At 47.6% G+C, this 27,685-nt stretch overlaps 1 protein-coding gene across 1 annotated transcript in view; it reads left to right on the top strand.

Moving 5' to 3' along the window:
- The window catches only part of timm50 (translocase of inner mitochondrial membrane 50 homolog (S. cerevisiae)), a 186,774-nt gene that overhangs the window by 61,868 nt on the left and 97,221 nt on the right, over positions 1-27,685 (top strand). The window contains exon 3 of the mRNA XM_085973600.1: positions 24,087-24,108. Coding sequence (XP_085829726.1) covers positions 24,087-24,108 — 22 coding nt within the window. The remainder of the gene's footprint in view (positions 1-24,086; positions 24,109-27,685) is intronic.

Raw genomic sequence — 27,685 nt, 5'->3', positions numbered from 1 at the left:
AGATTTAAGGTGATTGGGCAAAAGAACCAGAGGCGACATGAGGAACAACTGTTTTACGCACCGAGTGGTGAGGATTTGGAACGCGCTGCCTGATAGGGTGGTGGACACAGATTCAATAGTAGCCTTCAAAAGGGAATTGGATAAATACTTGAAGGAGAAAAAATTGCAGGGAGCTGGGGAAAGAGCGGGGGAGTGGGACTGACTGGATTGTTCTTCAAAAGAGCCGGCGCAGACTCGATGGGTCAGATAGCCTCCTTCTGTGCTGTACTATTGTATGATTCTATGAATGAACATGGGTCAACTCAATTCCTCCATGGCCAGTTACTATAGTTTTCCTGGTAGTGTTTCTACCTCCCAAAAACACAGCTTTTATATTACAAAATCAGCACCATCCTAGTAATACAAGAATCCAAACTGGTAGCTTTCTTGACTCCTCGGTTACCACAGGCACTGTGTGGATCTTCACCTCGCAGACTTTGGTTTCCTCCTCTGTACAACCACAACTTGTATTTATAAGAGTGCCTTTAACATCCCAAGGCGATTCACAGGAGCGGCATCAAACACTTTGACAGCGAGCCACATAAGGAGATATTGGGGCAGAAGAGGTCGGTTTTAAGGAGCGTCTTGAAGGAGGAAAGAGAGGCAGAGAGGTTTAGGGAGGGAATTCCAGAGCTTAGAGCCTAGGCGGCTGAAGGCACGCCCACCAATCGGGGATGGACAAAAGGCCAGACTAGGCGGCGCACAGAGATCGCAGAGGGCTGTGGGGCTGGAGGAGATTAGAGATGGGGAGGGGCGAGGCCATGGAGGGATTTTAAAACCAGGATGAGGGTTTTAAAATCAAGGCGTGGCTTAACCGGGAGCCAATGTAGGTCAGCGAGCACAGGGGTGATGGGTGAACGGGACTTGGTGCGAGTTAGGACACGGGCAGCCGAGTTTTGGATGACAGGTTGACGGAGGGTGTGAGGCCAGCCAGGAGTGCGTTGGAATAGTCAAGTTCTAGCGGTAACAAATCCATGGATGAGGGTTTCAGCAGCAGATGAGCTGAGGCAGGGGCTGAGTCGAGTGATGTTACAGAGGTGGAAATGGGCAGTCTTCGTGATGGCGTGGATATGTGGTCAGAAACTCATTTTGTGGCCAAATGTGACCCCAAGGTTGTGAATAGTCTGGTTCAGACAGTTGCCAGGGAGAGGGATGGAGTCGGTGGCTAGGGAAGGGCGTTTGTGGCGAGGACCGAAGACAGAGGCTTTGGTTTAGGGTGCTCCAGCTGTGTTTAGTGGAAACATTTTTGGAGCAGGATTCATTTATCCTTGTTCTGAATTTTCCCTGGTTATACTGGAGGGCAGATTTGGAGACTGACAGCAAGAGTGGACCAACTGTGCACGTGCAGCTTGATAGCAAGTCACGTTCCAACCATGGCCAGATTCAGGAGGTGGTGCCGTGCATAATATAAAATGGGTTGTCTCGGTGTCACTGGTGCTGCACTCGGTTAGATAAGTGAAAGAGATAAAGGTGATAATGTGACAGTTAAGGAACTGAGTAGGTTGTTACACATTGTAAGCTCATGTTCTAGTTAAATTTTAAGGAAGAGCTTTGCATTGAAGCATTCTTTTTGCTCTAAAGATGACTGTGTTTGGAAAAGATATGATTGCTTGTTAAATTCCAGCCTTCCTGCCCCCTCACTCCCAATGCCCTCAAAAAGCTATCTACTGTAAATTGCTTTGGTGTCTATGTAGAAATTGCATCCACTCCAGTGAAACGCCTTTGGTGAAACATTATCCTTGTCGATCGCTGTGGATCAGATGTAAACTTGTGTAAATGTATCTAACCTCCCCACTAATTAGATTTGGCTCTTTTAGAAAGCTGTGGACATTGTAAATAAAAGATGTCATTAATATTGTAATACTTGGCTGTCTGCCTTGCTCGAGAAAATGTTAAGACAAAACTCCTGCAACTGTGTGTGAAGCATTGAGCCACTGCCTCTTAAAGGGCCGTGTCAGGGGAGCTGCTTTGGTGTTGCACTTAGTGCTGTGCCAGTGTTGTTGGCTCCCGATGCACAGCCTCATGCAGCCAGTGGCAACGTCAAAGTCAATTTGCTAAAACCAGCAGGCAGTAGACCATTTTTTAAAAATGGGATCTTCCTAGCTGTTGGCTTTAGCGAAGAGTGCTACCAGCTGAGCCAACCTGACATGGGGTAGGAGCAGAATTTTCTCCGATCTGTATGAAGAAATTATCCACCCATTTATAAAGACCGGGTACACTCTTTGATGACAGACTTCTCCCATGTTCATTCTTGGTGCAGCCATGCCTCAGTGGGTTGGTGTCAAGTGAAGAGTGGGCTGCTCCCCAGACATCATCCTCCGACTACTCTCGGGCTCCTCGCAGCTCGTTGAACAGGTGCATAGCTGGGAGCGTAGGGGCAAATCTTGGCCAGAGCAGGGGCAAGATCTGTTGAGACGCAAATGAAGAGTACGGAAAGGAAACCAGGATCTTGTTGATTATAATGCCGAAAAGGTGTGCTTTGTAGTATTTAGCAAGTTATTTTAATTCTTTTCTTTCGAAATGAATCTTAAACAAGGTTTGTTTCTCACGTGATGTTGATGCCTTGAGATTACTTCCATACTCTCTTTAAAAATGGAGTTGGCGGGAGTGGACTCTCACTGGGCTTGACTTTCACAGACACTAACTCACTGGGGTACGGGTTCCACAGACACTGACTCTCACTGGGGTACAGGTTCCACAGACACTGACTCTCACTGGGGTACGGGTTCCACAGACACTGACTCTCACTGGGGTACGGGTTCCACAGACACTGACTCTGACTCTCACTGGGGTACAGGTTCCACAGACACTGACTCTCACTGGGGTACAGGTTCCACAGACACTGACTCTCACTGGGGTACAGTTCCACACACACTGACTCTCACTGGGGTACAGGTTCCACAGACACTGACTCTCACTGGGGTACGGGTTCCACAGACACTGACTCTCACTGGGGTACAGTTCCACGGACACTGACTCTCACTGGGGTACACTTCCACAGACACTGACTCTCACTGGGGTACAGTTCCACACACACTGACTCTCACTGGGGTACGGGTTCCACAGACACTGACTCTCACTGGGGTACGGGTTCCACAGACACTGACTCACTGGGGTACGGGTTCCACAGACACTGATTCTCACTGGGGTACAGTTCCACAGACACTGACTTTCACTGGGGTACATTTCCACAGACACTGACTCTCACTGGGGTACAGTTCCACGGACACTGGCTCTCACTGGGGTACAGGTTCCACAGACACTGACTCTCACTGGGGTACAGTTCCACGGGCGCTGACCCTCACTGGGGTACAGTTTTACAGACTAATGCAGCTCTCTGGTATTGTGGCAAAATATCCTTTGTAAAATGTGTGGGCTCCAGCCATGGAGTTTCGGCAGACTATTTGTCTGTGGAGGGAATCACAGGCAACCGTGAACCTGTCGTCACTCAACATCTACATAAGCATACTTTCTAGCAGGACTCGTTGGAAAGCAATTGGGAGTGGGAGTTCCAGCTGACAGATTTTTTTTCCTTCCCTAGCCCAGGGCGAACAGACCAATTGTAGCACCCCTATTGCTTAGCCAGCTGACTACACAGGCTGGATAATTGAACCTGGGATCTACTGGTCTGTATGGTACCACATTATGCAGTGCATTTATCCACATTGGGATAAGTGGTAGGCGGCTGTTTTCTTTTGTTTTCACTCTCGCTCCAGTTTTGTTAGCAGCAGGTGACTTTGTGGCTATTAGCTAGGAAATTCCGTGCAGTTTAAGTGCAATGACACCCTGGTTGAGCGATTTAATAATTACGACGTAAACCACATCCGGTTTATATCGAGCAAATGTGCGGTTTGTCACCAGTAACTAAATTAATGTCAGAAACTACACTTGGTTCTTTAGACCTTGTTTGTGTGGGTGATCTCAACACACCCTTGGGAATTGGCAGACGTGACTGTTCGAATTGCCTTTTTTAATCCAGAATTATTGTAGTACTTGAGAGAATTGAAGTTGTTTTGCCATATTCCATGTGGTGGATGAGCTTGCCTAGCTATGGCTGCTGTATCACTCTTGCCTCACTTTTCTCTTTAGTTGGAGGTGTTGGAATCTAATGCATTGTCCAAGCTTGACACAAATTTCAAACACAGTGAAAAGCCCCCATGTGATGAAGGCGTCCTTGTCACACTTCTGAGTGCAAGGCTCGGAATCAACAGAAGTGACGGGACAAGCACTTTTTAGCAGTTAGCATTTGTTTGAAGTGAGGATCTGTTGTCTTAATTTGCAGGTAAATCCCTGGGAGATTTCACACCACAGCCCCTGCTCATTTCTTTTTCATCCTCCATGTGCCTAGTGCTGAACAAGGGGACCTGAATGTGAATGTAGCACACGCTCGCATTTGGGTGTGAAAGCTACTCTTTTGATCTAGCGCTCATGCCATCTGTATTTTGCAAATGGGCATGCTGCCTTTTAGCATGTGGCACACTTCTTCTCATGTACTGTGTGGGACAATAGGTGGAGGGATTGACGCTAAAGTCTTATTCACGCTCCCTTGCCTGTCTGCTGCCATGTTAATTGCCAGCATGTCCAGCTAAGGCTAATGGCCCAATTATTTTGCTGCCTCTGGCAGCCCTGAAGTCGGAGCATCACTAAATGAGATGCTGTTGGCCTGTTCATGCAATGTCAGTGCATACACTTGCTGGCGGAGTTGGCCATGTTTTCTGGCCCAGTTGGTTGAGCGTCTGAAGTGGTCCCGGTGAAGAAGTTTCACTTGCGGCCTCCGTGGACCGTCCCAGAGCATCGGGGAGCTGAGTGAACCGTGGCAAAGTATCATAAGCCGCAACTTTAAAGGTGTTTTGACACGACTGAAGTGTTATTCCCGGCTGGTGTGTGGGGTTTTGTGCTATCGATGCGTTCCCTAAATGTTTTGTTGCATCTCTGCGCTTGCATTATAATGCAAATTGGCAACATGGCGTGAGCACGCTGACACTCTGGAGTGGTACAGCGTCCGATTCCTTGCCCTCTCCGCTTTATCAAGTTGCCTAATGATGCAGTGTTTGTAGGCCTATTTCCTGGACCTGTCAGAACAAACTGAGTGGAAACATTTTCCCTGTGCCCAACCCCTTTAACCCTGAAAATAAAAGCGTCCGCTCATAAGTATATTCTTATTTCAGAGACACAGTCATTTAAATGTGGATTCAGTACTTTAGAAACTGCCCAGTAATAAAATAGGGTAATCTCCACAGTGCTGGGAGCTACAGCCAGAATTCAAAATCACAGACAGTAATATGTCTTTATATAGCACCCATTAGTGCAGAAAAGCATCCCAGGAAATGGTTGTGCGGAGTACATGCATCATCATTGACCCTGTTAGGTAATCAGTGTATGTGTTTGTTCAAATGAGCACAATGTAAACTTCATTGCCTTCCTGTGTCAATTAATGAAGGCAATCCAACTGGATTCAGGAGAGGATGAATCATTTCTCATGGGTCACGTCCGGGTGGGAAAGGAAAAAAGACTTGCATTTCTATAGCGCCTTTCACGACCTTAGGACGTCCTAAAGCGCTTTACAGCCAATGAAGTACTTTTTGAAGTGTAGTCACTGTTGTAATGTGGGAAATGCGGCAGCCAATATGTGCACAGCAAGCTTCCACAAACAGCAATGTGATAATGACCAGATAAACTGTTTTTTCTGATGTTGGTTGAGGGATCAATATTGGCCAGGACACCGGGGAGAACACCCCTGCTCTTCTTCAAAATGGTGCCCTGGGATCTTTAACATCCACCTGAGAGCAGACGGGGCTTCGGTTTAGCGTCTCAGCCAAATGACGGCACCTCCGACAGTGCAGCACTCCCTCAGCACTGCACTGGAGTGTCAGCCTAGATTTTTGTGCTCGTCTCTGACTTAAACCCACAACCTTCTAACTCGGAGGCAAGAGTGATACCACTGAACCACAGCTGACCCGGTGGAGTATTGGGTGGAGTGCTCAGTGTTAGGGCCACTACTACTATTTCCAATTTGCAACAATGACTTGGATTATGGAACTCAAAGCAAATTGGCTAAACGAGAAGGGACAGTATTGGAGGAGGCAGCCCAGATTAGGATCAACAACAACTTGTATTTATATAGCACTTTTAGCGTAGTGAAATGTCCCAAGACAGACAAAAAATTTGACACTAAGCCACATAAGGAGAAATTAGGGCAGGTGACCAAAAGCTTGGTCAAAGAGATAGGTTTTAAGGAGCGTCTTCAAAGACAAAAGAGAGACGGTGAGGTTTAGGCAGGGAATTCCAGAGCTTAGGGCCTAGGCAACTGAAGGCACAGCCACCAATGGTTGTACAATTAGAACCAGAGCTGCTCAAGAGGGCAGAATTAGAGGAGCGCAGATATCTCGGGGTTGTGGTGCTGAAGGAGATTACAGAGATCGGGAGTGGCGAGGCCATGGGGAGATTTGAAAACAAGAATGAGAATTTTGAAATCGAGGTGTTGCTTAACCGGGAGCCAGTGTAGGTCAGTGAGCACAGGGGTGATGTGCGAATGGGACTTGGTGCGAGTTAGGACACGGGCAGCCGAGATTTGGATGACCTCCAGTTTACGTAGGGTGAAATGTGGGAGGCCAGCCAGGAGTGCGTTGGAATAGTCAACTCTGGAGGTAACAAAGGCATGGATGAGGGTTTCAGCAGCGGATGAGCTGAGGCAGGGGCGGAGACGGGCGATGTTACAAAGGTGGAAATAGGCGGTCTTAGTTATGGTGGACGGAAGCTCATTTCAGGGTCAAACCAAGGTTGCGAACTGTGTGGTTTAGCCTCAGACAGATGTTAGGGAGAGGGAAAACGGTGAAAACTAAACAAAATATGTGTGTGCAGAACAGTGGCAGATTAAATTTAATGCAACCAGGTGTAAAGTCTTGCACATAGGAAGGAAAGATGGACTCCATACGTTCTTCATGAATGGTATTGGTGTAGCTAAGGAGAAAGATGAAAGAGACCTTGGTGCCTTTAAAATCATCGCACTGCCTCCAGTGCTTGAATGTTGTGCAGAGTGGGCTGGTTCCTCATATCTGGGGTCTGGGTCACGAGGAAAGAGTGGAGAAACAGGCATTTCAGCCTGGAAACCAGGCGTCTGGGATGTCATTTTATATATATAGGTATATATACGATAGTAAATGGTATGGAAAAGGTTAATCTGGGATACTTCTTTCTCAAGAAAGGAAAGAAAGGCTTGCATTATATAACGCCTTTCACGACCACCGGACATCTCAAAGTGCTTCACAGCCAATGAAGTACTTTTTGAAGTGTGGTCACTGCTGTAATGTAGGAAATGCGGCAGCCAATTTGCGCACAGCAAATTCCCACAAATAGCAATGTGATGATGACCAGATAATCTGTTTTTATTATGTTGGTTGAGGGATAAGTATTGGCCAGGACACCGGGGATAACTCCCCTACTCCTCTTCGAAATAGTGCCATGGGATCTTTTACATCCACCTGAGAGGGCAGACGGGCCCTCGGTTTAACGGCTCATCCGAAAGACGACACCTCCGACAGTGCAGCCCTCCCTCAGCACCGCACTGGAGTATCAGCCTAGCTTTATGTTCTCAGGTCTCCGGAGTGGGACTTGAACCCACAACCTTCCGACTCAGAGGCGAGCGTGCTGCCCACTGAGCCACAGCTGACACTTTAAAAATAAACAGTGGGAATAGGACAATGGCTCCCAGGTTTAAGTTAGTACAAAGATCGTTTTAGGACTGGTATCTGGGCTCTTCATACAGCGAGTGATCAATACTTGGAGTGGACTTTCAACAAATTGGTGGAGGTGAAAGCCCTGGAATCATTGAAGAAACAACTAGATGCAGCAATGGGGGGAATGTGAGGTTGTTATGGATGAATTAAGGTGGACCAAATGGCGTTTCTTTTCCAGAAGTACAGGAAACTTTCTGGTATCCGGCACTGACGGGACCGAGCTGGTGCCGTTAGATCAAAACTGCCATATAAACCAGCGGCAATGTTAAAACATACAGAGCTTTTCAGCTCCGTGTGAATCAACAAACCCTGTTGCTTAGCAACAGCTTCAAAACAGTCAGCTGCAGCTGCAAGCGTCTCCAGCTGAAGCTGTTGCTTAGCTACAGACCTTGCAGAGCCTGACTGGGGGGAAAAAAAGCAACGAGAAGTAAAAAAACTTAGAGAAAACGGCTCCTGAATTTTGCCGGTAGATAGAGCTTTCCGGACTTTTAACCTCCGGTTAAACAAAAGTTTCCTGTACCGTGTGATCAAACAGATAATTTATCTGTACAGGAAACTTTGGTTTATCCGGAGGTTGTATGTCCAGAAACCTCGATCTACCGGCAGAAATCAGGAGCCGTTTTGTTAGGTTTTTTTTCTTCTCGTGGCTTTTTTTTCCCCAACAGTCAGGCTCTGCAAAGTCTCTCTGAAGCTGTTGCTAAGCTACAGAGACGCTTCTAAGGTACGGGCCGACTGTTTAGAAGCTGTTGCTAAGCAACAGTGTTTGTTGTCAGATACGGAGATGAAAACCTCCGTATGCTTCAACATTAACGCTGGTATGTCCGGCAGTTTTGATAGATCGGCAACAGCTTGGTCCCGTCTGTGCCGGATATAACACAGTTTCCTGTATATGTGAAGGGATGATCGTGTACACTCCAATCATCTGTGGAGAAGTGTCCGGCTGGAATCGTGAACATGCGGGATGAATCATGGACATCAACTCGTGTCCCGCTGCAGTGTGTTGAAGTTTTGATCTGCTGCCGCGAGGCTTCGACACATTGCACCTCACAGTGGTGGGACATGGGTTTATGTCCATGGTTTCACAGCAAATTCATTTTTCCTTCTGATCAGAATGCTCGAGATAAACACACCCTCCCTTAACCTCCGCCGCAATCACATTGATGGAAAGACTTGCATTGTGACGTTGCAACTGAGATCTATTATGATCCAAAAATGGAATGGTTCAGCTGTCTGCTGTACTGCATGTTTTTCCATCAATGCGAATTGTTGCTGGGGTTAGGGGCAGTGGGAGTTTACCTCTGGATTTCTTTGGAGAAAAAACTGATTTTATTCTGAAATTAAATAAATGCAGACATATTGCTGCCTCCATCTGAAAGTGCTTTCACTTGCTGTAACGTGCTGGTGCACGGGTCTTGCGCGGTTGACCGACATAGATTGATTGTACCTTTTTCTGGTTGATAATCGCACCCAACTCTAGAATCAATACTTTTGCCTGCTGATGTCTTGGCTGTGACCGAGGCGGCCAGTCAAACACGTGCCGAGTGCCAGGAAATGCAAGACTTTCAACCCTCAAAAGGCTATAGCTGTCCTACTGCGCTGATGGCCAGACCCAACCTTTGAAATTGCATTTTTCGATTGATAGAATTCAGACTTGAATATAAGCGTAAACCCTTTGAACTGTTGGGTGGCAGCTTGCTGACTACAGACAACGGTCCAAATTCCGAGTACCACCGTTCCACATTGCTGGCCACAAGACACACTGGGAGCTGAGACAGCCTGCAGCTAGAACAAAGTGGACAGGTTGCATTGCCTCTGAAGGCTGGCAGTGAAATCACCTTGCAAGGTGATTTGCTTCCAGGGGCATGCCGGAGGCTTCATTTATGCAATGGGAGAGCCTCTGACAGCAAGCAAGGCTATTGGACCACTCAACTATCTTCATAGAGGACCCTCGCAGCCAGCAGAGCCAAGTTTCACCGGACCAGCTTGAACTGCATTTATAAACCAAGTACGAACAATCCACTGCAGCAAGTCTCCCCTCCTCCCTCCCCCCGCCCCCCCCCCCCTTCCCTTTCTTGAGATGAGATTACAGTTAGGAAGAAATCGTATTGTGGTTTCACACCAGTCTGTAATCTGCATTCATGTAGTTAAGAAAGGAGCTTCCATATATAATGTAGTGCTGCTCATGGCCTCAATGTCCCAAAGCACTTTACAATGAGTTACTTTTCCGAGTGTGGTCACTGTTTTGTACACAAATTTGGTAGACAATTTGTGTACAGCAAGGTCCCACAAACACTGAAATGACCAGTTAATTTGTTTTTGGTTGTTGGCTGCTGTGGGATCTTTTGTACCCACTCCAGCATGCAGAGGGGCCTCGTTTTAAATCACCCGAAAGGTGGCACCTCCGACAATGCAGCACTCCATCAGTACTGCGCTGAAGCATTAGCTTAGTGTATGCTCTCAAGTTATGACATTTGAACCCACGACCTACTGACTCATTGGGGACGTGGGGGGCCATACCAAGGGGAACGACCAGGATGGGAGCGAGTAAAAGTTTTACTGGAGACGAGAGTATCACAGATGGAAGTGCGGGATTAGTCCATCAACAACCAGGTGGTTGGCAACTTGAAAGTGCAATTGCAAGTGGCTTTAAAATTCATCATTACAGTCCCCCAATGGGGTAGTTGATAAAGCAGCAAGTAACTGATCCATGTAGACCAGAAGGCCCTGGTTTGATTCCTGATCTCTCTTGAATTGGCTGATCTTGGCTAGGATTCCCAGTTGGGGTCTGTGTCTTCTCTCCAGAGAGGAGAAGATCATTTGGGGTTCTCACGCCTGATTACTTTTCAATGACCCCACTGGAAAGTGTGCAGGCCTGAACATAACGTGAGAGCAAGTCCAGGCCTGACTGTGATGTCTCGCATGGTTGAAAGGCTTTCTGAAGTACCCTGTTTAGACTTGCACGCCACGAATGGTGACTTGCGCAAGGTTCTGAAGCTGCCAGTGCCTCCAGAAATGTATCCTGTACTGAGTCGGCATCTTCAGGAGCGCAGAGAGGAAAAAAATTCCTATTTACATCTAATTCATTTTCTAACTTTGATTACTTGCCAAACATCCAATGTAAATGGGACACACGATGAAGATTTGCTTTTGTGTTACTGCATCAATCCACTTAGGACATGGTTAACCCCTTGGCTCGTGATCGTGTAAGAAATTCAGAATTGGGAGCCGTGTGTTCTACACACAAATAGGGCTTTTTGAAGTAATTGAGGTCAATGAATGATGAGGAATAGGGTTCCTTTCTGTTTGTCTCCTCGCTGGTCCTCTATTCCCCCCGCCCCCACCCCTCTCCCTTTCATACTTGAGCCTGTTTTAAGCACTGACCAAAGACTCCGAACATTGATGTGTGAAGGTGCCTTTCTTAATGACCTGCATAAGTTCCTTTGTACACGGTGCATTTTATAGTTTAGGTGCAGTACGAGTGACTGTGTGAAAATCTTCACATTTTGAGTCTCCCTGGGAAACTCCTCGTTTCTATAGTCTCATCCTAACGCATCGAAAATGAGTAAAGTTGAAGAGCAAGTGTATGTATGATTGAAGCACACTCCTCACAGGGTACTGTGAACACATCCCCCTACTTTGAACCTGCATTTGTTGATCTAGTAAATGATGTCCTGCCTTTAATATGTAGCACAGGCATTGCATCAAAGCTTCATGTAGGTGGAACTAGGAAAATTAACTCCTGCCATGGTTCCTTTGAGACCCATTTGTTGGCTTTAGAATTTTAGATCTGTGAAGCCAGAGTGGTGCTCCCCCAGCCCTCAATGTTCTCCACTGTCTTCTGCTGACTTTTGTTCAGCATGGTTCCTCCATTATCTCGTGCAAGTATGCATGCTTTGTATGAGCTCAGTCAGTGAGTGTTGGCAGGCGGTTTGATCATAGCCAACCCCTGATTCTGTTCACTCCTGGCGTCCACAAAGATGCACTTTCTAGCAGTGGCCACTGAATAAAGATAAGGGAAGAACCCTCGGCTGACTTCCTCCACCCCCCCCCCCCCCAAATCCCTTCCCTTCTTCCTAGGCCTTGGCTTCCACTCCTAGTTGGGACTTATGGTAGGTCCTGGGGTTGATCCTCACACCTGACCCCCACTGAAAAGTGTGCATGTTTGAACATAACGTGAGAATATGTAGCATTATTCAGTCTCCCTTATCAGTGTCTCATCAGCAGGAAAATGTGTCCTAATTGCAGCGTAAGAAGTATCCGTGTTTCTCTCTCCACAGATGCTGCCTGACCTGCCGAGTATTTCCAGCATTTTCTGTTTTTATTTCAGATTTCCAGCGTCCGCAGTATTTTGTATTAGTGTTTTTATTTAAGTAGTACCTGTCTCTGTTTAGCCCATTTAATAAGAAATTCTTCATTTGAATGACGTTATGTGTTAATCATGATTCTACTATATTGCATTGCTATTAACTGGAAGGCCAGGGTGATTTACTCCTGTATCTGCTGACACAGTGTCAGCCAGTGGCTCAGTGGGCAGCACCCTCTCCTCTGAGTCAGAAGGTTGTGGGTTCAAGTGCCACTCCAGAGACTCGAGCACAAAAATCTCGGCTGACACACCAGTGCAGTACTGCCGGAGGTGCCGTCTTTCGGATGAGACGTTAAACCGAGGCCCCATCTGCACTCTCATGGACGTAAACGATCCCATGGCACTGTTTCGAAAAAGAGCAGGGAGTTCTCCCTGGTGTCCTGGCCAATATTTATCCCTCAATCAGCATCACTAAAACTGATTATCTGGTCACTGTCACGTTGCTGTTTGTGGGAGCTTGCTGTGCACAAAATTGGCTGCCGCGTTTCAACAATGACTACACTTCAAAAAAAGTACTTCATTGGCTGTAAAGTCATTTGGGACACCCGGTGGTTGTGAAAGGCGCTATATAAATGCAAGTCTTTCTTTTATCTGGAATTTTAAACCAAGTGCTACAGTATTGGATTACAAACTGGTTTATTTGAGGGATACGTGCTTACTCAATTCAATTCAATTCTTATTTGCCATATGTACTAGTACAATGGAATGCTTACTCCCCGTCGGGACACGTCAGCTATTTTTACAGCGCCGTGTTCAGAAAGTCAATTCTTCGGCATCCAGTGGCAGTGGGAGCACTATGTCCCTCAGCCGCTCCGTCCTCCTCGTCACCGCGGCCTCCTCCTCACTGTTGCCGGCTCGGCTCCACGTGTGGAGACAGTGCAAGACTCCAAAATCATACCATTCATGGTTCAAAATCTGCTTTCCTTGTTTGCTTCTCTTCCTCTCCCAAAGGTACCAACTCATGTTTGCGTAATATTCCATTGGCATCAGCCACTATCTGGTACCTTAACCTGAGTGGCTACTGTATACGTGAGTAGCTGATCAGCCGATTCCTTGCAGGTCATATTAAGGGATGCTCACTTGGGTGAGGTACCAGAGGATTGCTGGCACCATTGACCTGTACCCCCAGCATGATCCAGTGCCTCATGGACCTGTACTCCAGTATAAACCAGTGCCTCATGGACCTGTACTCCAGCATGAACCAGTACATCATGGACCTGTACTCCAGTATAAACCAGTGCCTCATTGACCTGTACCCCCAGCATGAACCAGTGCCTCATGGACCTGTACTCCAGCATGATCCAGTGCCTCATGGACCTGTACTCCAGCATGAACCAGTGCCTCATGGACCTGTACTCCAGCATGATCCAGTGCCTCATGGACCTGTACTCCAGCTGGATCTAGTGCCTCATGGACCTGTACTCCAGCATGAACCAGTGCCTCATGGACCTGTACTCCTGCTTGAACCAGTGCCTCATGGACCTGTACTCCAGCATGATCCAGTGCCTCATGGACCTGTACTCCAGCTGGATCCAGTGCCTCATGGACCTGTACTCCAGCATGAACCAGTGCCTCATGGACCTGTACTCCTGCTTGAACCAGTGCCTCATGGGCCTGTACCCCAGCATGATCCAGTGCCTCATGGACCTGTACCCCAGCATGATCCAGTGCCTCATGGACCTGTACTCCAGCATGATCCAGTGCCTCATGGGCCTGTACTCCAGCTGGATCCAGTGCCTCATGGACCTGTACTCCAGCATGATCCAGTGCCTCATGGGCCTGTACCCCAGCATGATCCAGTGCCTCATGGGCCTGTACCCCAGCATGATCCAGTGCCTCATGGACCTGTACTCCAGCATGATCCAGTGCCTCATGGACCTGTACTCCAGCATGATCCAGTGCCTCATGGGACCTGTACTCCAGCATGATCCAGTGCCTCATGGACCTGTACTCCAGCTGGATCTAGTGCCTCATGGACCTGTACTCCAGCTGGATCCAGTACCTCATGGACCTGTACCCCCAGCATGATCCAGTGCCTCATGGGACCTGTACTCCAGCATGATCCAGTGCCTCATGGGACCTGTACTCCAGCATGATCCAGTGCCTCATGGACCTGTACTCCAGCTGGATCTAGTGCCTCATGGACCTGTACTCCAGCTGGATCCAGTACCTCATGGACCTGTACCCCCAGCATGATCCAGTGCCTCATGGGACCTGTACTCCAGCATGATCCAGTGCCTCATGGACCTGTACCCCAGCATGATCCAGTGCCTCATGGGACCTGTACTCCAGCATGATCCAGTGCCTCATGGACCTGTACTCCAGCTGGATCTAGTGCCTCATGGACCTGTACCCCTGCTTGAACCAGTGCCTCATGGACCTGTACTCCAGCATGATCCAGTACCTCATGGACCTGTACTCCTGCTTGAACCAGTACCTTCAGGAGTGGAGCATATTTTTTGAAAAAGTGGATAAATGTGTATGATCCGCGGGTCGTAATCTGATCTTGGGTTCAAGATGGTTATAAACTTAGTGAGCTTTACTACTTGGAAATCCATTCTTGGCTACTTGAATGTTCTCTTTTTTTGTGGCTGCTGTCTTCAGTTTGGGGTTTAATGTGTATGAGAGACTATGACACTTGTACTCAAACACTCATACCTGGAACTCACTGGTGGCCAGCCTTGCACTGCGTACCTGCAATTCAGTACATCACTCTCTCTCTCATCAGTATTACACATTGGTTAGCATCAGGCAAGGCTTGATAGCCAATTGCAGTTATGAGAGATAGTGAGCTGCAGTGGATCATTGATTCGTGCTGCAGTTTGTTTTATTAGTCACACACATAGTGGTTGGAAGACGGTGAATACCTCAAGTCTCTTCGCCGGGAGCAAGCGGAAGCCAAGCGCAAGGAGCGCACGTCAACCCAAGCACCCCACACACCCGGCCCTTCAACCACCGTCTGCCCTACCTGTGACAGAGACTGTAGGTCCCGCACTGGACTCATCAGTCACCTGCAAACTCATTTTTAATGTGGAAGCAAGTCATCCTTGGTTCCGAGGGACTGCCTAAGAAGAAGAAGGTTGTTCAAAAACGTCTTTCAAATGGTTGTGATGGCATTTTCATTCGAAGATATTGCAATATACTAACCCATCTGGGAATGTAAAATGGCTACAGTTGTCACTGTCTTTGCACGTGGGAGAGAATGCTTTCACAATGCGGGGCAACCCATCAATAGAGACCTTTATAGACCAGATCAGTATGGACCATCAAGCTCCTGTACGTGTTCTGCTGGATACCTTCAACGGCCTGTTATGTATCTTGACACCGAGTCTGGGAACCTGACACTTGGCTTGTGGGAACGCAAATTCCCCTCCCTTCCTTACTGGTAAACCTGTGATGAAGTGTGCTTAGCACGTGCCTGAGGAAGCATTCCCTTTGTTTGATGAGAAGTTTATTGTGTTGAATGGAAGCTTGTGCCTGAAACTATTGCTCACACACTTTTTACAACGATATTCAAAGCTGTTTGTTGTGGTGTAGGTGCTTTAAAACTTTACAGGAGGGAGGGGAGGAATTTTGTCGGATCGTAATGTCATTCAGTAGGTTTCCCACGATAAGTCTCGAGGCCAGCGATGCTGAACGCAATATTATTTAAGAACAAACGTTAATTAAAATACTGCTGAGTGTTTTTGAGGGATGGAGTTGATGGGTTCTTGTATCATTGCCAGTCAAGTCTAATCCCGTCCATTTTGTGCAGTAACCATTGTGGTATTGGAATTGTAATGAGGGCGACAAAGATCTTAAGATTTCTGTTGCGGCTGTAAGTCAAGTCAGGCAATGGATAAAATGCAACATTTGCAGACCTAGCATTAAACACCTTAATGATTTTGAAAAGCGCAGTCGTGAAAATGAGTGCTTCTTTGAGTGGCGGGTTAAAACCGTTGACTAAAGTTAGCTCTCAACACACTCTTTTTCCCCCCCCCCCCCCCACCAATTTAATTTGTGTTAAGGCTAGATTGATTCCTGGGATAGGAGGGTTGTCCTGAGGAGAGATTGAGTAGATTGGGTCTATACTGTCTGGAGTTTCGAAGGAGAGGTGATCTCATTGAAACATATAAGATTCTGAGGGGGATTGACAGGGTAGATGCTGAGAGGCTGTTTCCCCCGGGCTGGAGAGTCTAGATTTAGGGAGCAGAGTCTCAGGATAAGGGGTTGGCCATTCAAGACTGAGATGAGGAGGAATTTCTTGAATCTTTGGAATTTTTAAGAAAATTTACATATTTCACTAACTTATTTCAGTTTATCCACTAAATTGTTTCTTGCCTTTTAATACTTTCATTAAAGTTTTTACTTGCCAGCTTCGGTATTTTCCAGAAGTCCGGGCTCGGACCTGCTATCATTGCCTGGAGTGGGGACTCTGTTAGTAAGGAGACCTTGAGCATGTGCTGTCTCCTAGACTGCATCAGTCGCTCGCCAACTCTTGGCATGCCTCTCAGTCTCTAACAAAATCCAGTTCGTTCTTTTTTCAAAATGATTTGAAGAAAAGCGAAGCGAATTTTCAGAAGCTTTATTCGGGACCAATTAAATTGTGTTTCGTTTCTAAAGCTAGAGGCTATGTGTGAGACAGAGGAGAAAATGGCAGGTTATCCCCCTTACGCACCCGTTATAGCTTTAGTTGGTTATTGAATTATAAATAATAAACTTCAGAAAGTGTATTAAACTGAGCGGGACAGTGTCTTTCCTCATCCTAATTTTCAAGAAACAAATGAGTTGAATTTTGAAAGCAGAAAGCCTCCAGATATCACCTGTGTTGTGATGATGGTTAAAAAATGTAAACTTTCTAATTCCTAACCCCTATGGAAGGAGAGAGGGGGGGAAAGATGTAGAGAGCAATAGACACAAGAAAGACACTTTTTGGAGCCAATTATAAAACACCAAACTAGGAGTTTGCAGGGATCTCTTTTTTTCTTTAAAGTTGCGAACCAGTGCCGCGAGATCTGGATGGCCATCCCTTCCTGTTGGTGCTGATTGACACCGGGAGCGAAACCCCAGGATCCCCCTCAACAGCCACATGAAAGTATCGCCCATGTGCTGCCACACCCCAGCATCCCCACTGCAGTGCTGTCAAACTGCAGATTCCCCCCCGGAACCCCACCCAATACCCGATGTCTAACTCACCTGGTTTTCCTTTCTTGCCAACGTGCTTTGTATTTTCAGCTTTAAAACTGTTTTTAAAAAAAAACTATGTCTAGTATATATAATATAAAGGCCATTCATTTATGGTCAGGATAATGGACAAAGTTGTCTAATTCAATCCCCGAAGCACCAGCAAAAATCCCACATTGCCATTTTAAAAAAATGGATGTTGACTGATCAAGTCGCTGGGTCTCATTGTCCCCTACATTACATTAATATCCCACACGTATTGTTGTAAAACAACATATCCTCTGACTTGCTGTGCGCAACTTCACAGGTGATCCGCTGGTAAATGGGAATATTATATTGAGTGATGCTTGGCTGATTTTCAGTTGAGACTAATGGTGGTGTCCCAGGCTGGGCTACAAACCAACCTAGCGTACATTTTTGTGTTTTTTATACAGTTTCCTGTTGCACACGACTGTTGGCGTATGGGGAGAAAGTTTGGAAACAATGAACCTGTTTAAGACTTTGGTTTTGCGTGTGTGAAACATTTGGGAGGGACGGGGTTTGCTCAGACCTTCTGACCAGAAATCAACAGCTCAAGTTAGTAATAAGTCGACACCATTCTTTAATTCCAATTAAATTTCAGAGTTCAGACGTTACACCACTATCTAGCGGCTGCAGTGTATACATCTCTCGATGGGACAGTCACAGGCATGTAAGTAATAACTGGGGAAAATAAAAAGAATAATATACAGGAAACTTTTTTTTAATACGGGACCGACGTGGTGCCGGTTCATCAAAAATTCCGGATAACAGAAAGCTATAGTAAAAGATACGGAGAGATGAGAGCTCCGTATAAAGCAACAAACCCTGTTGCTTAGCAACAGGTTCAGAAAAGTGGCCACAAGTTCCAAGCGTCTCTGTAGCTTAGCAACAGCTGCAGCCACACCCTTGCACAGCAACAGATCGAGGAAGGCAAGTACAATATGAAGTAAAACTTACCTGAACCACCTACTGAATTTTGCCGGTTAACTGAGATTTCCGGTTATTTAGGTGCCGGTAAATCGAAAGTTTCCTGTCGAGTCCTCAATTCCCCTTCCATTAGCTCCATGTCTTTAAACCTCTGCCACTCTAGGATTGTTAACCACTTCCCCCTAAAACAAACTGGCTGTTCATTCGCCATTCCTGTTTGTGGGATATCCCGGTACAGATTGGCTGTCTAATTTTCCTCCTTAACAGTCCTGTATATCGAAAATAATTCACTCTGTAAATACGACAAGAAGGGCAAGAAAGATTAGTTATTTAAACGTTCCCCGCAGTTTGTTTGGGGGCAGGTCAATGGAGCTAGGGAACGAGCAAACGGGGCAAGTTGGAGTGAGGGCAGGGAGACGTGGGAGGAAGCGTAGTGGGGGGGGGGGGTGAGTGGCAGTCAAACAAAGAGGCCCATCAGACCGGAGGGGCAAGGCCCAGGAAGCAAACCAATGGGAAGGAGGAAGATGCTCAGGAGGTAGCAGCAAATGGCGCTGAGGACTGTGGTGTCAGGAAAAAGAAAGAAAGACTTGCATTTCTGTAGCACCTCTCACGACCACGGACGTCCCAAAGCGCTTTAAAGCCAATGAAGCACTTTTGAAGTGTAGACACTGTTGTAACATAGGAAACACAGCAGCCAATTTATGCACAGCAAGCTCCCACAAACAGCAATGTGATAAATGACCACACAATGTATTTTGCAATGATAAATATTGACCCCAGGACACCGGGGAGAACTCCCCCCCGCTCTTCTTCGAAATAGTGGCCGTGGGATCTTTTACGTTCACCTGCGAGGGCAGACGGGGCTCATCCAAAAGACGACACTTCCGACAGTGCAGCACTCGCTCAGCACCGCACCGCGGTGTCAGCCTAGACAATGGGGCTTGAAGACACAACCGCGTGACTCTGAAGCGAGGGTGCTGCCGACTGAGCTACGGCTGACCCAGTTTAATTGATGTCATGTCATTTTGTGAAAACCGGGTGGACATTCCCCATCGGGTGGAACTGATTAGTCGAGTGCTGCAGCTTTCTTGCATACCTATAAAAACCGATGTAAATAATGAGTGAAAACTGGCAATCGGCAGCTACTGCGCTAAATAGTAATGCTTTAAATTCTCGTTAAGCTAATTATCCAACCCTGAACCATCATGCACAGAGCTCGGGCAAGTTAGCTTAGGCAATGTGGTCACAGCATTTTACACCAAGAGATCAATTATCCAACAATTACTGAATTTTTTATTTTTTATTTTTTTTACAGTGAATGCGATGTCAAAAAACATTCTTTGTCCACATGTACTTTTGAAATTGTGCTTAATGTTTAGCAAGAGTTTTAAAAGCTGTAGTCATCACTCTACCTCTGCCTAGAACTATAAAAGGTTTTACGATGCATCTGTGCTGAGTTGAGGATTTAAAATGCTGTGAAGAATTGTTGCCAAAAATGACTCCACAAACTCTTTTTTGGACAAGAAGTATTTGCAGTCTGTTATTGTCCCAGTTGCACTCCGTAAAGTGATCTACAGCTTAATCATTAGTCTGAGCCTGGATAAAATTGATGAGCGCTGTCACGTATTTGGTGATTACACTTCCATAAACACACGATTACTACTTGCATCCTGTCTTGGAAAAGCATACACCATTTTCAAACACGCGGCTTAAGATAAGAATCAGGAGCAGGCCATACGGCTGCTCGAGCCTGCTCCGCCATTCAGTAAGATCATGGCTGATTTTCGACCTCAACTCCACTTTCCCGCCCAATCCCCATATCCCTTGATTCCTTTAGTGCCCAACAATCTATCGATCTCTGTCTTGAATATACTCAACGATTCAGCCTCCACAGCCCTCTGGGGTAGAGAATTCCAAAGATTCACAACCCTCTGGGTGAAGAAATTCCTCCTCATCTCAGCCTTAAATGGTCAACCCCTTATCCTGAGACTATGCCCCCTAGTCCTAGACTCTCCAGCCAGGGGAAGCAGCCTCTCAGCATCCATCCTGTCAAGCCCTCTCAGAATCTCGTACGTTTCAATGAGATTACCTTCTCATTCTTCTGAACTCCAGAGAATATAGGCCAATTCTGCTCAATCCCTCCCCGTAGGAGGACCCTCTCATCCCCGGAATCAGCCTAGTGAACCATTGTTACACCTCCTCTAAGGCAAGTATCTCCTTCCTTAGGTAAAGAGTCCAGGACTCTGCACAGTACTCCAAGTGTGGTCTCACCAAAGCCCTAAAAACTGAAGCAAAACTTCCTTACTTTTATACTCCAACTCCAACCACCTTGCAATAAAGGCTGTTTATTTTTTGAGACAAGCGAAAGAAGCAGTTTTGAAAAGGTTTGCTTGTTTTTTCTCCCCAAGTTTTTAGGAATTATATCTGGGAGCCAAAATGGGTCGTATCCCATGGTCTGTGCCACAATCCTGCTGTTACAGTCTCTTGTTCTAATAGAGTTTTGGGTAACAGTTTCAAAGGTCTCTGTAGTTTGATTTATACGTGTGTGTGTGTGCAGTTTATGGCATCCTACAGGAAAGCTGGGATGAGTCTCCTAACGGACGGTGTTTTCCTTATAATTATGTTATAAGGTGTTATTCACAATGAAGTATCGTCCTCTTTGTACCCATATATAAGGACAAGGGCAGCAAGCGCATGGGAACCCATCGCCTCCAAGTTACCCTCCATGCCACACACCATCCCGACGTGGACAAATATTGCGTTCCATCGTTGTCGCTGGGTCAAAATCCTGGAACTCCCGACCTAACAGCAGAGAGAGTACCTTCACCACACAGACTGCAGCGGTTCAAGAAGGTGGCCCACCACCGCCTCCCCAAAGGCAGTTCGAGATGGGCAATAAATGTCGGCCTTGCCAGCGCCGCCCACATCCTGTGAATGAGTAGTAAAAGAAATGCAGACCTTTTTTGGTGGGGGTTAAGCTTGGCTCTGAGTTCCTCACTCCGTCTGGCAGGAGCTGAGTGTATTGTTAGCAATTAAACCTTTCCCAGTAACAAAATATCTTCGTGAAGAAGCCCAAATCCCAGCTCATTTGCAGACTAAATTATACTCCAAAATAAATTTCAAATTTTAACAGGAGGCGAAATCCCCTAAACTGTAAAAGCCCCACAGTTGAAAAATAATTTCCCGCACAACTTTTCCACCCCTCGTCCTGTGTTTTGGCCCCCCTTAATTTTTTGGGAAGTTACCGAGTGAGGTTAGATACACACCTGTACCTACAACTCTGTGCCGTACAGCCTGCTTTTATATTGCTGTGGTGCCCTGTTGCTGCTGCTAGCGTTCAGCGTTCCAAGTCTCTCTCAGCTGCCCCAGTTTATATTAAAAAAACGCTCTTGCTAGTTGTTGGCCTGAGTGTATCTGCAAGTTTCTGTTGGTGTCTGAGACCCAACACAATAACAAAACACTAGGGAGGTAGACCAATGTGCTATTTATTTCAGTATGTCCCAAAGTGCATAACAGCCAATGAAGTGTAGTCACTGTTGCAATGTAGGAAACGCGGCAGCCAGTTTGCGCACAGCAAGATCCCACAAACAGCGATTACTTTTCTTTTATGTTTTAATGGTGTTGGTTGTGGGATAAATATTGGGCAGGACACTGGGGAGAACTCCCCTGCTCCTCTTCATATAGTGCCAGGGGATCTTGTACGTCCATCTGAGAGGGCAGGCAGGGCCTCTGTTAAAAGTCTCATCCGAAAGACGGCACCTCCGACAGTGCAGCGCTCCCTCAGTATTGCACTGGAGTGTCGGCCTAGATTTTTCGTGCTCAAGTCTCTGGAGTGGGACTTGAACCCACAACCTTCTGACTCAGAGGCAAGGGTGCTGCCCACTGAGCCACGGCTGACAGCTTAGAAATATTCTGTTAATTTAGTTAAAGGGGACATCATCACATTCAGCTTCAAGTGCAAAGTTTAGGGGACCTGATATCCCCAAAAAGTGAGACACATTGGGGTTGATGTTCAGTGTGCCGTGCGGGGGGCTAAAATCCCGAATTCGGGGGTCCCGACACCATCCCGCCCAAAACCCGCCTCCATGTAAGTTTCAAAGGAGGCGGGTACCCGCCCCGCACTGGGACCCGCCGACCCGAGGCGGGATGGGATTAGTGCCAATTAACTGCCTGTTAACAGGCAGTTTTTAGCCTAATCCCTATTTTGAAGGTTGTCGTGTGGGATTCCCGACGGCTCCAAACCACGCCAAGTTAGAGGAGTCGGGCCGTCGGGTTGAAGGTCTTGAAGGGGTCGAGATGTCTGTGTTCAGGTGAGTAATGGGTGCATTAGTGCAAAGGTAAGTGTGTTTGGTGTGTGTAAAGTGTGTAAAGAAGTTTAAATTACCTGTACTTACCTTCACAGCCTTCCTTCCTCTAAGTTTCGGGAGTCCCATCATTCAGCCGGCACAGAAAGCAGAATGGCCGCGAGCTGTCAAAAGTGACAGCCTGCAGCTTTCAGTGCCGGTGAGATTTCTAACTGGGTCTGTGTAGAAGGACTCAGGTTAGAAGTAAGACTGTCAATGTTTGACAGCTTCAAACAGCTGTGAAACACTGATATTTCATCTGTCAACATGTCTTGACAGATGAAATTTCAGTCTGTGACGTCACCTGTTGCCGGGTGGCCCTTAATTGGCCCGCTGGGCGGGCTCAACAAGGTCAATCAAGTGAAAATCGCGTGGATTGACCGCATCTCGATGGAGGCGGGATTACAACCCGAAAGTTGTAGTCCCGCCTCTTTCCCGACTTCTGAATGAAAATCCAGCCCATAGTAATCAACTATAGTGATCCAACCTTTGCTCACTGAGCCTTAGAGATGACTTGTTATAAAGCCCTTTGGCCATGGTTGAGTGGTTAGATTTTAGGCCAATTCAGGACAAACTAGGAATTATCAAAGCTAGGGTGGTAGCAATGGAGGGAAGAGATGAGCTGGAAATGATCTCCCCTTCCTCAGACAAAGGAGGAAAATTGCTAGCTCGGCTCCCCACCCCTGATTCGTACCCAACAACTCTTCAAAGCAGTGGATGTGGATGGGAGAACAGGATTGGACTGGGCTCCCATAATTGAACAGCCCATGGTGTTTGCTGTCCAAATGTAGATTGACGACTGGCCACTGGAAGGTGGTGGGGTAAGGGAGAAAATGTTACGGGCAGCAAAGTTGCTTTTAAATGTTTAGTTTTTAGAAGCCCAAGAGTACAGCTCCTGATGGTTTGGTGACTGCCTGATTTACGAAGCCATTGCAGACCAGAAGGTGCCAAGTTCCATTCTTGCCTGCGCTGTGATATCTAATTTCATCTGCAGCAGCAAATGGGCCATTACAGTTGGCCCTGGGCTTTGGGGGGGGGTGGGGGGAAACCAGCCAACATTCTCGCTCCTAATCGCTATTCAGCGCCGGCTCCTGTTTGGCTGTCAGGATTGGGTTTGGCTGCAATGCCCACAGATAGTCTGCAAACAGTCACTGTCGGACACAAAGAACGGCCACTTGGATGAGTTGGTTGTGCAAACCAGCAAGAGCCGAAGCCTTCAGGATAGAAAGGGGTATGGAATAAATATATGGATTGACTTCTACTGCCTGCTGCTAATAAAGTCTAGGCCTAGCGGCAGAGCTGACTCCAGCTATGGTGAGGGTGTTGGCGGTGGTTTGAGAACCAGCTGCTGCTTCCATCCATTGACAGATGTATTTGAATATTCATATGTTTGGAGATTAATTTCTGTCTTAATTGGGAGGATGGTGTTGTGCTCCCAACCTGCTGGTAAACAGGCTGCATAAACTGATCATGTTTTCTCTCTCCTCTCCACAGATTCCAGATGAATTTGATAATGGTGAGTAAAATCAATTTGGAATCGTTTGCACTGCTGGGTTCAGCTCGGGGTTGGCATGTAGATGCAAGCTTTTCTTTTTTTTACCGGGTAGCACAGTCTGAGCAAAATGTCCTTCCTTTTATTATTCTTTAATAAATACTGCAAATGTTGCTTCTACTCACAGATGGCCCCCTTTGCTAAAGTGGGATTTAAGTCTGATAGAAATTGGGGCCCCTTCTGTCCTGTATTTCAAACTCTGCAAAATGAACAGTTTTCAGAATAATGCTGCAGCCCCAGGAATATAGAATAAATCGGACCCAATGTGTTCAGGGCAGAGTGTAGCTACTTATTCCTATACTCCCTGCTGACTAAGTATAATGCCCAAAGTACCAGTCAGCTTTGACCCTGTTCTCAGTTGCAACCGTGTCTTCTGGAGTATTCGAGTCGAATGTGTTTTTCAATATTTGACCTTGTTTCGTATAATATTTGGACCCAGCATTAAACTTTCAGAGTCGCAGGCACGGCTTCAAGAGGCAATGATGGAGATTTAAAAAAATGAGTTTGTAGATCTGAAATTGAAGTTTTAAAAATGTATTTATCTCTGCGAAAGCTAGCTTAATCTTTGGGTAGGAACTGTCTAACTTAGCACAGGAGTATGTAGCTGCTGATTTTGCTGGGAGGTTACATTTGGCTTCGGCTCCCATAGACTCGGGAAGGGAAGTCTGGTGAGGGTTCGCACTGCTGGTCACTATTGAGTGAACCCCACTGGAAAATCCTCTTATGGACCTCCAGGGAGGATAGATCGGCTCGACGGTGCAGCCCTCCCCAACCCCGGTCAAATACCTCGCAACACTCCTTGTCTAGATTGGCACATGGAAAAATGGCCATTCAGGATAAAGCAGCCCGCTTGATTGGCACTCCATCCACCACCTTCAACATTCACTCCCTCCACCACCGGCGCACTGTGGCTGCAGTGTGTACCATCTACAAGATGCACTGCAGCAACTCGCCAAAGCTCCTTCAACAGCACCTTCCAAACCCGCGACCTCTACCACTTAGAAGGACAAGGGCAGCAGACGCATGGGAACATCACCACCTACAAGTTCCCCTCCAAGCCACACACCATCCTGACTTGGACCTGTATCGCCGTTCCTTCACTGTCGCTGGGCCAAAATCCTGGAACTCCCTTCCTAACAGCATTGTGGGTGTACCTACACCATATGGACTGCAGCGGTTCAAGAAGGTGGCTCACCACCATCTTCTCAAGGGCAGCACGGTGGCATAGTAGTTAGCACTGTTGCCTCACAGCGCCAGAGACCCGGGTTCGAATCCGGCCTCGGGCGACTGTCTGTGTGGAGTTTGCACATTCTCCCCGTGTTTGCGTGGGTTTTCTCCGGGTGCTCCGGTTTCCTCCCACAGTCCAAAGATGTGCGGGTTAGGTTGATTGGCTATGATAAATTGACCCTTAGTGTTAGGGGGATTAAATACGTGGGGTTACAGGGATAGGGTGGGATATGTGTTGGTGTAGGGGTTACGGGGATCGGGTGGGATATGTGTCGGTGCAGGCTCGATGGGCCGAAATGGCCTCTATCTGCACTGTGGGGTTTCTGTGATTCTGTGAATTAGGGATGGGCACTAAATGCAGGCCTAGCCAGCCAGCGACGCCCACATCCCATCAATGAATAAAATTTTTTTTTTTTTTTAAAGGTACTGGAATGTGTCCAATTGGACTATATCTCAGTACAAGTCAGTGCCTTCGGAGGAGGTGGTGGCAGGGAGATACATTGGTGGGAAAACACAAGAAATTTGAATACAGGGTGTTGCACGTGACACTGCTTCACTAAGTAAGGTGAAACGTTTTTTCTTTTCCTTGCATGTATGTGTGTGTGTGTGTGGGGCTGTCATTCCTGACTTGCCAGTGTTGCTACTTGTAAATGGAAGCTGCTCAGCATTCGAAGGATTTTGACAATCGGGTTTTCAAAACTTGATCAACCAGTTCTTATGATTGTAGATCTGGCTGCTCAGCAGTATTTCGGTTCGAAACAGAAGCTATCACCCAGAACAAATCCTGCACGTTTTGCATGTCCTTGGACTCTTCGTATTGCATAATGGAGATATTGAGGGCTTTTTGTGTTTTGAAAGAAACAAAATGTGTAACACTGACCTTGTGCCTGGACTGTTGCAGGGAATTGAGGACAACACCTCCATCTGGTTGAGTCCTTCCATCAGCCTGCTGTCCTCCATTCCCCAGTAACATACAGGCAGAGCCTATTATCGCAATTCAATTATTGTTAGCTGGTTTGAGCTGCTTCATTTCCCTGGTCTTTTGCAGCTTTCAGATGTCACTGCCTGGGGCTTAAGCAGTAGTGGGGAGCACTTAATTGCTGCTGAAATGCTGAAGGTGGGGTGGGGGTGATTGATTCACACCCCCTTCCCACCACACATCACACATTGAGCCAAACCCTCAGAAGATGTTATAATCGGGTCCATTTATCCTCAGCATTTGGTCAATTTAAATGCTATATTTTAAAAAACGATGATTGAATATTAAGTATTTTTCTCATGTCATGTTGACCATTTTCTGTTTCAAAAATATTTTTAAACTCTTTGCTTCGTGTAAAATTGAACGAAATTTGGCGCTGTAGTTGCTTTCTGTTTCACTTGTAAAGAAGACGTTGAAAATTTGCTTATATCTTGACTGGTGCTTATTTTTTTTAAAAGCTATTATGTTTCAGTGCCGATTATGCTGAGCAGCGAGAGGCCGGAAGAGAGAGGGGGCGCGTGGCGAGAGGCTGGGAGAGAGGGGGCGCGTGGCGAGAGGCCGGGAGAGAGGGGACGCGTGACGAGAGGCCGGGAGAGAGGGGACGCGTGACGAGAGGCCGGGAGAGAGGGGACGCGTGACGAGAGGCCGGGAGAGAGGGGACGCGTGACGAGAGGCCGGGAGAGAGGGGACGCGTGGCGAGAGGCCGGGAGAGAGGGGACGCGTGACGAGAGGCCGGGAGAGAGGGGACGCGTGGCGAGAGGCCGGGAGAGAGGGGACGCGTGACGAGAGGCCGGGAGAGAGGGGGCGCGTGGCGAGGGGGCGCGTGGCGAGAGGTCAGGAGAGAGAGGGGGCGCGTGACGAGAGGTCGGGAGAGAGAGTGGGCGCGTGACGAGAGGTCGGGAGAGAGAGTGGGCGCGTGGCGAGAGGCCGGGAGAGAGGGGGCGCGTGGCGAGAGGCCGGGCGAGAGAGGGGGCGCGTGGCGAGAGGCCGGGAGAGAGGGGACGCGTGACGAGAGTGCGGAGAGAGAGGGGACGCGTGGCGAGAGGCCGGGAGAGAGAGAGGGGACGCGTGGCGAGAGGCCGGGAGAGAGAGGGGGCGCGTGGCGAGAGGCCGGGAGAGAGAGGGGGCGCGTGGCGAGAGGCTGGAGAGAGAGGGGGCGCGTGGCGTGAGGCCGGGCAAGAGAGGGGGCGCGTGGCGAGAGGCCGGAGAGAGAGGTGGCGTGAGGCCGGGAGAGAGGGGACGCGCGGCGGGGGGGCGCGTGGCGAGAGGCCGGGAGAAGGGGGGCGCGTGGCGAGAGGCCGGGAGAAGGGGGGCGCGTGGCCAGAGGCCGGGAGA

Source organism: Somniosus microcephalus, chromosome 34 (genome assembly GCF_052327205.1).
Source record: "Somniosus microcephalus isolate GS21.2 chromosome 34, FLI_Smic_1.0, whole genome shotgun sequence".
Taxonomy (NCBI): Eukaryota; Metazoa; Chordata; class Chondrichthyes; order Squaliformes; family Somniosidae; genus Somniosus; species Somniosus microcephalus.
The sequence above is the reverse complement of the archived record's forward strand: the minus strand, read 5'-3'. Positions and strand labels throughout refer to the sequence as shown.